Genomic DNA, 12,411 nt, shown 5'->3' with positions numbered 1-12,411 from the left:
GCCTAGTGGTTAGAGTGTAGGGGCGGCAGGTAGCCTAGTGGTTAGAGTGGAGGGGCGGCAGGTAGCCTAGTGGTTAGAGTGGAGGGGTGGCAGGTAGCCTAGTGGTTAGAGTGTAGGGGCGGCAGGTAGCCTAGTGGTTAGAGTGTAGGGGCGGCAGCGTAGTCTAGTGGTTAGAGTGTAGGGGTGGCAGCGTAGCCTAGTGGTTAGAGTGTAGGGGCGGCAGGTAGCCTAGTGGTTAGAGTGTAGGGGTGGCAGCGTAGCCTATTGGTTAGAGTGGAGGGGCGGCAGGTAGCCTAGTGGTTAGAGTGTAAGGGCGGCAGGTAGCCTAGTGGTTAGAGTGTAGGGGCGGCAGCGTAGTCTAGTGGTTAGAGTGTAGGGGTGGCAGCGTAGCCTAGTGGTTAGAGTGTAGGGGTGGCAGGTAGCCTAGTGGTTAGAGTGTAGGGGCGGCAGGTAGCCTAGTGGTTAGAGTGTAGGGGGCAGGTAGCCTAGTGGTTAGAGTGTAGGGGCGGCAGGTAGACTAGTGGTTAGAGTGTAGGGCGGCAGGTAGCCTAGTGGTTAGAGTGGAGGGGCGGCAGGTAGCCTAGTGGTTAGAGTGTAGGGGCGGCAGGTAGCCTAGTGGTTAGAGTGGAGGGGCGGCAGGTAGCCTAGTGGTTAGAGTGGAGGGGTGGCAGGTAGCCTAGTGGTTAGAGTGTAGGGGCGGCAGGTAGCCTAGTGGTTAGAGTGTAGGGGCGGCAGCGTAGTCTAGTGGTTAGAGTGTAGGGGTGGCAGCGTAGCCTAGTGGTTAGAGTGTAGGGGCGGCAGGTAGCCTAGTGGTTAGAGTGTAGGGGTGGCAGCGTAGCCTATTGGTTAGAGTGGAGGGGCGGCAGGTAGCGTAGTGGTTAGAGTGTAAGGGCGGCAGGTAGCCTAGTGGTTAGAGTGTAGGGGCGGCAGCGTAGTCTAGTGGTTAGAGTGTAGGGGTGGCAGCGTAGCCTAGTGGTTAGAGTGTAGGGGCGGCAGGTAGCCTAGTGGTTAGAGTGTAGGGGCGGCAGGTAGCCTAGTGGTTAGAGTGTAGGGGCGGCAGGTAGCCTAGTGGTTAGAGTGTAGGGGCGGCAGGTAGACTAGTGGTTAGAGTGTAGGGGCGGCAGGTAGCCTAGTGGTTAGAGTGTAGGGGCGGCAGCGTAGTCTAGTGGTTAGAGTGTAGGGGTGGCAGGTAGCCTAGTGGTTAGAGTGTAGGGGCGGCAGCGTAGTCTAGTGGTTAGAGTGTAGGGGTGGCAGCGTAGCCTAGTGGTTAGAGTGTAGGGGCGGCAGGTAGCCTAGTGGTTAGAGTGTAGGGGTGGCAGCGTAGCCTATTGGTTAGAGTGGAGGGGCGGCAGGTAGCCTAGTGGTTAGAGTGTAGGGGCGGCAGGTAGCCTAGTGGTTAGAGTGTAGGGCGGCAGGGTAGTCTAGTGGTTAGAGTGTAGGGGTGGCAGCGTAGCCTAGTGGTTAGAGTGTAGGGGCGGCAGGTAGCCTAGTGGTTAGAGTGTAGGGGCGGCAGGTAGCCTAGTGGTTAGAGTGTAGGGGCGGCAGGTAGCCTAGTGGTTAGAGTGTAGGGGCGGCAGGTAGCCTAGTGGTTAGAGTGTAGGGGCGGCAGGTAGCCTAGTGGTTAGAGTGTAGGGGCGGCAGCGTAGTCTAGTGGTTAGAGTGTAGGGCAGGCAGCGTAGCCTAGTGGTTAGAGTGTAGGGGCGGCAGGTAGCCTAGTGGTTAGAGTGTAGGGGTGGCAGCGTAGCCTAGTGGTTAGAGTGGAGGGGGGGCAGGTAGCCTAGTGGTTAGAGTGTAGAGGTGGCAGGTAGTCTAGTGGTTAGAGTGTAGGGGTGGCAGCGTAGCCTAGTGGTTAGAGTGTAGGGGTGGCAGCGTAGCCTAGTGGTTAGAGTGTAGAGGTGGCAGGTAGTCTAGTGGTTAGAGTGTAGGGGTGGCAGCGTAGCCTAGTGGTTAGAGTGTAGGGGCGGCAGGTAGCCTAGTGGTTAGAGTGTAGAGGTGGCAGGGTAGCCTAGTGGTTAGAGTGTAGAGGTGGCAGGGTAGCCTAGTGGTTAGAGTGTAGGGGCGGCAGGGTAGCCTAGTGGTTAGAGTGTAGGGCAGGCAGCGTAGCCTAATGGTTAGAGTGTAGGGGTGGCAGCGTAGCCTAGTGGTTAGAGTGTAGGGGCGGCAGGTTAGCCTAGTGGTTAGAGTGTAGGGGCGGCAGGTAGCCTAGTGGTTAGAGTGTAGGGGCGGCAGGTAGCCTAGTGGTTAGAGTGTAGGGGCGGCAGGTAGCCTAGTGGTTAGAGTGGAGGGGCGGCAGGTAGCCTAGTGGTTAGAGTGTAGGGGCGGCAGGTAGCCTAGTGGTTAGAGTGGAGGGGCGGCAGGTAGCCTAGTGGTTAGAGTGGAGGGGTGGCAGGTAGCCTAGTGGTTAGAGTGTAGGGGCGGCAGGTAGCCTAGTGGTTAGAGTGTAGGGGCGGCAGCGTAGTCTAGTGGTTAGAGTGTAGGGGTGGCAGCGTAGCCTAGTGGTTAGAGTGTAGGGGCGGCAGGTAGCCTAGTGGTTAGAGTGTAGAGGTGGCAGGGTAGCCTAGTGGTTAGAGTGTAGAGGTGGCAGGGTAGCCTAGTGGTTAGAGTGTAGGGGTGGCAGGTAGTCTAGTGGTTAGAGTGTAGGGGTGGCAGCATAGCCTAGTGGTTAGAGTGTAGGGGCGGCAGGTAGCCTAGTGGTTAGAGTGTAGAGGTGGCAGGGTAGCCTAGTGGTTAGAGTGTAGGGGCGGCAGGGTAGCCTAGTGGTTAGAGTGTAGGGGTGGCAGCGTAGCCTAGTGGTTAGAGTGTAGGGGCGGCAGGTAGCCTAGTGGTTAGAGTGTAGAGGTGTCAGGGTAGCCTAGTGGTTAGAGTGTAGGGGCGGCAGGGTAGCCTAGTGGTTAGAGTGTAGGGCAGGCAGCGTAGCCTAATGGTTAGAGCGTAGGGGTGGCAGCGTAGCCTAGTGGTTAGAGTGTAGGGGCGGCAGGTTAGCCTAGTGGTTAGAGTGTAGGGGCGGCAGGTAGCCTAGTGGTTAGAGTGTAGGAGCGGCAGGTAGCCTAGTGGTTAGAGTGTAGGGGCGGCAGATAGCCTAGTGGTTAGAGTGGAGGGGCGTCAGGTAGCCTAGTGGTTAGAGTGTAGGGGCGGCAGGTAGCCTAGTGGTTAGAGTGGAGGGGCGGCAGGTAGCCTAGTGGTTAGAGTGGAGGGGTGGCAGGTAGCCTAGTGGTTAGAGTGTAGGGGCGGCAGGTAGCCTAGTGGTTAGAGTGTAGGGGCAGCAGCGTAGTCTAGTGGTTAGAGTGTAGGGGTGGCAGCGTAGCCTAGTGGTTAGAGTGTAGGGGCGGCAGGTAGCCTAGTGGTTAGAGTGTAGGGGTGGCAGCGTAGCCTATTGGTTAGAGTGGAGGGGCGGCAGGTAGCCTAGTGGTTAGAGTGTAGGGGCGGCAGGTAGCCTAGTGGTTAGAGTGTAGGGGCGGCAGCGTAGTCTAGTGGTTAGAGTGTAGGGGTGGCAGCGTAGCCTAGTGGTTAGAGTGTAGGGGCGGCAGGTAGCCTAGTGGTTAGAGTGTAGGGGCGGCAGGTAGCCTAGTGGTTAGAGTGTAGGGGCGGCAGGTAGCCTAGTGGTTAGAGTGTAGGGGCGGCAGGTAGCCTAGTGGTTAGAGTGTAGGGGCGGCAGGTAGCCTAGTGGTTAGAGTGTAGGGGCGGCAGCGTAGTCTAGTGGTTAGAGTGTAGGGGTGGCAGGTAGCCTAGTGGTTAGAGTGTAGGGGCGGCAGCGTAGTCTAGTGGTTAGAGTGTAGGGGTGGCAGCGTAGCCTAGTGGTTAGAGTGTAGGGGCGGCAGGTAGCCTAGTGGTTAGAGTGTAGGGGTGGCAGCGTAGCCTATTGGTTAGAGTGGAGGGGCGGCAGGTAGCCTAGTGGTTAGAGTGTAGGGGCGGCAGGTAGCCTAGTGGTTAGAGTGTAGGGGCGGCAGCGTAGTCTAGTGGTTAGAGTGTAGGGGTGGCAGCGTAGCCTAGTGGTTAGAGTGTAGGGGCGGCAGGTAGCCTAGTGGTTAGAGTGTAGGGGCGGCAGGTAGCCTAGTGGTTAGAGTGTAGGGGCGGCAGGTAGCCTAGTGGTTAGAGTGTAGGGGCGGCAGGTAGCCTAGTGGTTAGAGTGTAGGGGCGGCAGGTAGCCTAGTGGTTAGAGTGTAGGGCGGCAGGTAGCCTAGTGGTTAGAGTGTAGGGGCGGCAGCGTAGTCTAGTGGTTAGAGTGTAGGGGTGGCAGCGTAGCCTAGTGGTTAGAGTGTAGGGGCGGCAGGTAGCCTAGTGGTTAGAGTGTAGGGGTGGCAGCGTAGCCTAGTGGTTAGAGTGGAGGGGTGGCAGGTAGCCTAGTGGTTAGAGTGTAGGGGCGGCAGGTAGCCTAGTGGTTAGAGTGGAGGGGCGGCAGGTAGCCTAGTGGTTAGAGTGGAGGGAAGGCAGGTAGCCTAGTGGTTAGAGTGGAGGGGCGGCAGGTAGCCTAGTGGTTAGAGTGGAGGGGCGGCAGGTAGCCTAGTGGTTAGAGTGGAGGGGCGGCAGGTAGCCTAGTGGTTAGAGTGGAGGGGCGGCAGGTAGCCTAGTGGTTAGAGTGGAGGGGCGGCAGGTAGCCTAGTGGTTAGAGTGGAGGGGCGGCAGAGTAGCCTAGTGGTTAGAGTGTAGAGGCGGCAGAGTAGCCTAGTGGTTAGAGTGTAGAGGCGGCAGAGTAGCCTAGTGGTTAGAGTGTAGAGGCGGCAGAGTAGCCTAGTGGTTAGAGTGTAGAGGCGGCAGAGTAGCCTAGTGGTTAGAGTGTAGAGGCGGTAGAGTAGCCTAGTGGTTAGTGCGTTGGACTAGTAACCGAAAGGTTGCAAGATGCAAATCCCCGAGCTGACAAGGTAAAAATCTGTCGTTCTGCCCCTGAACAAGGCAGTTAACCCACTGTTCCTTGGCCGTCATTGAAAATAAGAATTTGTTCTTAACTGACTTACCTAGTTAAATAAAGGTAAAATAAAATAATAAATAAAAAACCTGCATTGCCGGGTATAAAGGTAACGCACCTGACAATAACACACCTTTCCAGGTATAACACACCTGACAATAACACACCTTTCCAAGTATAACCAGTGTTTATAACCCAATGAAATAACCAGGTATAACCAGGTGTAACACACCTGACAATAACACACCTTTCCAAGTATAACCAGTGTTTATAACCCAATGAAATAACCAGGTATAACCAGGTATAACCAGGTATAACCAGGTATAACACACCGGACAATAACATACCTTACCAAGTATAACCAGTGTTTATAACCCAATGACATAACCAGGTATAACCATGTATAACCAGGTATAACCAGGTATAACCAGGTATAACCAGTGTTTATAACCCAATGAAATAACCAGGTATAACCAGGTATAACCAGGTATAACCAGGTATAACACACCTGACAATAACACACCTTACCAAGTATAACCAGTGTTTCATAACCCAATGAAATAACCAGGTATAACCAGGTATAAGCAGGTATAACCAGGTATAACCAGGTATAACACACCTGACAATAACACACCTTTCCAAGTATAACCAGTGTTTATAACCCAATGAAATAACCAGGTATAACACACCTGACAATAACACACCTTACCAAGTATAACCAGTGTGCATAACCCAATGAAATAACCAGGTATAACCAGGTATAACCAGGTATAACCAGGTATAACACACCTGACAATAACACACCTTTCCAAGTATAACCAGTGTTCATAACCCAATGAAATAACCAGGTATAACCAGGTGTAACACACCTGACAATAACACACCTTTCCAAGTATAACCAGTGTTTATAACCCAATGAAATAACCAGGTATAACCAGGTGTAACACACCTGACAATAACACACCTTTCCAAGTATAACCAGTGTTCATAACCCAATGAAATAACCAGGTATAACCAGGTGTAACACACCTGACAATAACACACCTTTCCAAGTATAACCAGTGTTTATAACCCAATGAAATAACCAGGTATAACCAGGTGTAACACACCTGACAATAACACACCTTTCCAAGTATAACCAGTGTTCATAACCCAATGAAATAACCAGGTATAACACACCTGACAATAACACACCTTTCCAAGTATAACCAGTGTTCATAACCCAATGACATAACCAGGTATAACCAGGTATAACCAGGTATAACCAGGTATAACCAGGTGTAACCAGGTATAACCAGGTGTAACCAGGTGTAACCAGGTGTAACCAGGTATAACCAGGTATAACCAGGTGTAACCAGGTATAACCAGGTGTAACCAGGTGTAACACACCTGACAATAACATACATGGCCATTCAACTCCCAGCTTTCTTTGAATCTACATTACGAAGCCAATGTCATAAAAAGGATTATCTCTGACCATCGGCTAACAGGTGTTTCAGGATAATTGTTCCTACATTTGGCTGGAAGGACCATGACGAGGTACTTTACCTAGACACTAAAACCAGTAGATGGTGACGGCGCTGACGTCATCCACGTATTTCTATGGAAAACTCCCAGAAATGGAAGTATATTGCTGAATGGCACCCAAAAACAAAGCGCTACGGATCATGTTGAAAGTGGCCGTAACTAGCAAAGGATCATGGTCAATGTAGTCGTTGTCATTGTGCCTGAGAGAGTTTAATGGCGCCTCCTCGTAGTCTGACAGGCCCGTGATTGGTCCGTGTCAGCACCTGGTCCTGTGTGACCACAAATGTAGTCAGAATGGATCAGTATTTAATTAAATATCTAGTAGTCAGAATGGATCAGTATTTAATTAAATATCTAGTAGTCAGAATGGATCAGTATTTAATTAAATATCTAGTAGTCAGAATGGATCAGTATTTAATTAAATATCTAGTAGTCAGAATGGATCAGTATTTAATTAAATATCTAGTAGTCAGAATGGATCAGTATTTAATTAAATATCTAGTAGTCAGAATGGATCAGTATTTAATTAAATATATAGTAGTCAGAATGGATCAGTATTTAATTAAATATCTAGTAGTCAGAATGGATCAGTATTTAATTAAATATCTAGTAGTCAGAATGGATCACTATTTAATTAAATATCTCAATTTAAAATAATTCAAACTTGATCATAGTAAACAAACGTCTGTCCTTCCCCCTCTTCCTCCCGGGCGTCTAAACCGAATTGAGTCGTAATTGACATAGTCTTTGTAGGGCAGACCAGGTGTTTTGGACCAGGGGTTTTGGACCAGGGGTTTTGGACCAGGGGTTTTGGACCAGGTGTTTTGGTACCTATAAGTTGCGACACCAGCAGAGCTTGTGACTTTACGCTCCAGATCGGACACTGGAGGACTGGTATTTTACATTGTGTTTAGCACAGATCCACCATGGATATGTTTCTCATGTTTATGCATTAAATCATGGACAGAGGTTTATTTAACATACCGTTGTTCTCTGTTGTCTAATAGGAACGTACCTCATCTGTTCTCTTCCTGTCTGTTGTCCAATAGGAATAGACCTCAGGTATTGTTTACCTGTCTGTTGTCCAATAGGAATATACCTCACGTATTGTTTTCCTGTCTGTTGTCCAATAGGAACGTACCTGACCAACGAGGCCAAAGGAGCGGACGACGCGCCTGATGCTGATACAGCTATCATCAACGCAGAGGGCAACACACATGCTGAGGAGAAGAAGGAGTACTTTATCTAGACTGTAGAGGGCGCTGATTTGCTGCCCACTCTTTCTCTCTGTCTTTATGTCTCTATTCCTCTATCTCTCCCTCTCTCCCCCTCTCATTCTCTTTATCTCTTTCTTCCTCCCTTTCTATACTTTATTTAGACTACAGAGGGAGATATGCTGCCCCCTCTTTCTCTCCCTTTTTCTCTCTCTCTCTTTCCATTTTCTCCTTCTGTCCCTCTCTCTCCACTGCCCCTGCTGCGTCACTAAGGAAACCCCGTGGAAAAACTCCACCTTCTCCTTCTCCCCTCATCCCTTCTTCCCTGCTGGCCTTTCTGTTCTCTTTTTTTAATCATTTCATTCCGACCCTTCACTTCTACACTTTTTAAAATATTTTTTAACCGTCCTAGTTTCTGACGCCGGCCTTCGTTTTTAAAGGCAGCGCCCTCTACTGGCTGTCTGGAGATGTTGCCTTTTATTTTGTTTTGTTTTTTCTTTCAATTTTACATATTTTATGTGAAATAAACCCCTGAGAATCTGCATATCCACCGACACCGAGACCACTTCAGACTCCTTATTAAACGCCTCAACACCTCCTCACACACACCCTGTTGCCACAGACACACACACTCACACACACACACATCCATTCCCTGTGTGTAAACACACACCCTCACGTTTACACGGTGCCTCAAATATGCCGCCTTCATTCACACTGTCAGCAATGCTGTTGTTTAACTGCTTTATACCATTCATTTACATTGATGCTACAAATACTCTCTTTATTTCCGCCTGTCGTATCACAGCTCCTGGGCTTGAACGTTGTTTAATTCAACATTTTACGTTTTTTATTTGTTATTTAAATGAATATGTATGCTGGTTACGCCTTATGTCTTTCAGACAAAATTATACTTTAGATTATCTGTCTCCTTCACTGTCCCCTTTCACTGTTCCCTTCACTGTCCTCCTTGACTGGCTCCTTCACTGTCCTCTTTCACTGGCTCCTTCACTCTCTCATTCACTGTCCTCTTTCACTGGCTCCTTCACTCTCTCCTTCACTGGCACCTTCACTGTCCTCTTTCACTGGCTCCTTCACTCTCTCCTTCACTCTCCTCTTTCACTGGCTCCTTCTCTGTCTCCTTCACTGTCCCCTTCACTGGCTCCTTCTCTGTCTCCTTCACTGTCCTCCTTCACTGTCCTCTTTCACTGGCTCCTTCACTCTCTCCTTCACTGCCTTCTTCACTGTCCTCTTTCACTGGCTCCTTCACTGTCCTCTTTCACTGGCTCCTTCACTCTCTCCTTCACTGGCTCCTTGACTGTCTCCTTCACTGTCCTCTTTCACTGGTTCCTTCACTCTCTCCTTCACTGTCCCCTTCACTGGCTCCTTCACTCTCTCCTTCACTGTCCCCTTCACTATCTCCTTCACTGTCCTCTTTCACTGGCTCCTTCACTGTCCCCCTTCCCTCCCCCTTCACTGGCTCCTTCACTGTCCCCTTTCACTGTCTCCTTCACTGGCTCCTTCACTGTCTCCTTCACTGTCCCCTTCACTGTCCCTTCACTGTCCCCTTCCACTGTCTCCTTCATTGGCCCCTTCACTGTCTGCTTCACTGTCTCCTTCACTACCCCTCTTCTGTTCCCATCACTGTCCCCTTCACTGGCACCTTCACTAACCCTTTGCTGTCCCCTTCAATGTCCCCTTCCCTAACCCTTCAATGTCCCCTTCCCTAACCCTTCAATGTCCCCTTCCCTAACCCTTCACTGTCCCCTTCCCAAACCCTTCACTGTCCCCTTCCCTAACCCTTCACTTCCCCTTCACTGTCCCCTTCACTGACACCCTGAATAAAACTGTACATGAGGAAAAGAATAGACTTGTAAACAATAGCCCTTGCCTCCTGTATGACAGGACAGAGGGTTTTCTGGTATAATACAAAACTGTATTCAAGAAAAACATGGCCCATTGTATGATAAGATAGGAGTTTTTTTGTGAACACTGTAGCCAGACATGTTGTGAGATATGGTATGTGTGTAATTTGTTCTTCATTAGTCATTGGTTCATATAGGTGGTAGAGTCTTTAAAACAGACGAACCGATTGATCATTAACGACACTCATAATATACATTCGGAACACCAAAAAGGTTACGAAAACGATGCTGGGTGTAGGTTTATATCAAATGAATTGAAACAACAATCAATCAATTAATGTCTTGCTTTTTATCATGCATAATCATTACGTTGATTACTTCAAACTGTCTGTGATACATGATGCGTCTGTCTGTCTGTATATTCCTGTTCAGAACCCGGCTGCGCTAACGCAACATTCTCACAGTGTCACCTTGGCAACTTAGTATCTATCTATCTACAGCGCCATCGTTTGCCGAAGGGATGTAGAACGATGCTATATTTTGGGTAGTCAGTGCTTGACTTGGGCCAGAGTTGTCTACCGGCGCTCTAAATTGGGGAGGGGACGACGACTGCGTACCGTTTCCTTTATAAAACAAAGTCGTCTATCACCGGTCCGGATTCACACACAGTGGCAAAAGAAAGAAAGGCTGATCGAAGTTGGAATGAAGGCGGGATCTGCATTGAATAGCAGAAACGGTTAATTCTGCTTTGTTCAAGCTTATTCGACGGTAGTCTGCAAATCCGCTAATTCTACTTTGTTCAAGTTTATTTGACAGTAGTCCGTTAATCCGGTTTATGCGTGCCAGTTGACTGTTCAAGTTAGACAATACGCCAGCCTGAAAGCGCAAGAAGTTGCTGTTCCAAATTGATCTTAACATGAAAATCCCGGAAAAGTCATATTATTGCGTTTTCCTTTTTAAATCAATCACTCTTAAAAAAATCGACATGTCAGCCCTGATCAGAATTAGGCCCTTCAGCATGTGTGTGCTCTGGATCATCTGTTAAAGGTTCAATTCAAATATGTGTTTTTAAATCTGTGTGCCAGTGCAGTTGACTGAGGAGAGAGAGAGATGTTTCAGCGGCAGGTAGAAATATAACATAAAATAACTAAATAGCCCATTCAAAACATAACTAGCCATGCTACAGGCTGTCTCGCTAGTTAGTGGCGTTTTTGGTTGTTGTTGTTGTTGTTGCTAAGCATTAATGTCGTTGATTCCAATGGTTCTGTTGAGAAATACATCTGACAGAATGTCACTCCAACAAACGTCTAAGAATAGCCTAATTGAAAAATGGCTTCCATGCTTTGCACAGATCTCCCCTGAAACATGAATATTTTAGCCTTATAAGGTCGTAGATAACCATGTCTTAGTTAGCTACCTTCCTTTGAGGTAACCGACTTCATCTATTTTTATCCCTGATTCATTGAACGGGGAAATAATTATATAAAGACATAAAAGTATTTGGTTGTAATATTGTAACTTTTTATATTAGGTTGTGGCCAACCGTCGCCCATGAGAGATACTGGGAGTGCAGGCTTTTATTCCAGCCCTGCTCTAATACTCCACACTGTAGCTTAAACATCAGCTGCTCAACAGGACCTTGCTGTAAGCAGACTCGGATGTGTTTCAGGGCTGCCTGCATGCCCTGGGGCGGCAGGGTAGCCTAGTGGTTAGAGTGTTGGACTAATAACCGAAAGGTTGAAAGTTCAAACCCCCGAGCTGACAAGGTACAGGCAGTTAACCCACTGTTCCTAGGCCGTCATTGAAAATAAGAATTTGTTCTTAACTGACTTGCCTAGTTAAATAAAGGTAAAATAAATAAATAAATGCCTAGTAGCTCTCCAGATGGAATGTTGACCACACATGTTATTCTACTTTAATTGTAGAGACGCTTACCAAAAAGTTCAAGCGAAGTCATGAAAAAGTAAACAAATTCCATCTGTCAAAATGTGCATGAACCTTTAACAGTGGGGGTCTCTGTAGCATCATTTCAGTTATGAATTTTGGTGAACATATTCTCATGGATGGACTTAGAAAAATACAGCTCCTGCACCTCTTCCATCCCAAGTCAAGCACTGTGGATAGTAGAGTAGTGTTGTAGTAGGTCGTTATGGAAACAATACGGTGCAGAGTGTTCCGTTCACCTGCCAGGCGGGGCAAGGTGACTCCCAGCTCCGCTCAAACCACGGACAACTCCGTGCCGTTTAAGCGATTCAAAGGGATTCAAACCAGTTGGTTATAATATCTCATCACCTCTTAAAGACCGTAATCCAGAACTATAAATGTGTCCTTGACCCCGAGCGGCTAAATTGAACATGTTGCAACGTATTGTGACGCTTTACTGGTAACGGCCGATTGTATGGATACTAGAAGTTTTTATTTTATTTTTAAAAAATTAAAAAATATTTTCTTCTTTTAAAAAAAAAAAAGTATTTTATAGTTTGGGCCAAGACTTGGCCATGAATGGAGCATTGAGCACTTGGCCATGAATGGAGCATTGAGCACCCCAAAAACATTCAACAGAAAATACAAACACAGAAGCACAACAACCATCCCCTCTTGAACATCAGTGTTACCTTGACAACTGCTAGTTACCCTCAGGAATGGTTCTGCTTAGAGTTGCAAAATTCTGAAATCTTTCCCAGAATTCCCCCCGGGTTTTTGTTTTCTTCTTTTTTTCCCCCCAGAAATCCAGGTTGGAGGATTTTGCAACCCAAGATAAAATAAGAGGAGAGAAATTGGCTTTCCCTTATCCAACCAATAATAATAATAATATAAAACAACCTACTGTACTCCACATCAGACCATACTGTTTAATACATAAACAGTATACATTAGACAGTCTTTGTTTTGATGTTTTGTT

The 12,411-nt window shown here is 48.0% G+C and overlaps 1 protein-coding gene across 2 annotated transcripts in view; it reads left to right on the top strand.

The window, feature by feature from the left end:
- The window catches only part of cadm2a (cell adhesion molecule 2a), a 783,895-nt gene extending 771,887 nt beyond the window's left edge, over nt 1–12,008 (top strand). For both annotated transcript variants that reach the window (XM_065004991.1, XM_065004990.1), the window contains one exon: nt 7,564–12,008. In XM_065004991.1, coding sequence (XP_064861063.1) covers nt 7,564–7,679 — 116 coding nt within the window. In that variant the 3' untranslated portion in view covers nt 7,680–12,008. The remainder of the gene's footprint in view (nt 1–7,563) is intronic.
- The last annotated feature ends 403 nt before the right edge of the window (nt 12,009–12,411 follow it).

The sequence above is a fragment of the Oncorhynchus nerka genome, linkage group LG19 (assembly GCF_034236695.1).
Source record: "Oncorhynchus nerka isolate Pitt River linkage group LG19, Oner_Uvic_2.0, whole genome shotgun sequence".
NCBI lineage: Eukaryota > Metazoa > Chordata > Actinopteri > Salmoniformes > Salmonidae > Oncorhynchus > Oncorhynchus nerka.
The sequence above is the reverse complement of the archived record's forward strand: the minus strand, read 5'-3'. Positions and strand labels throughout refer to the sequence as shown.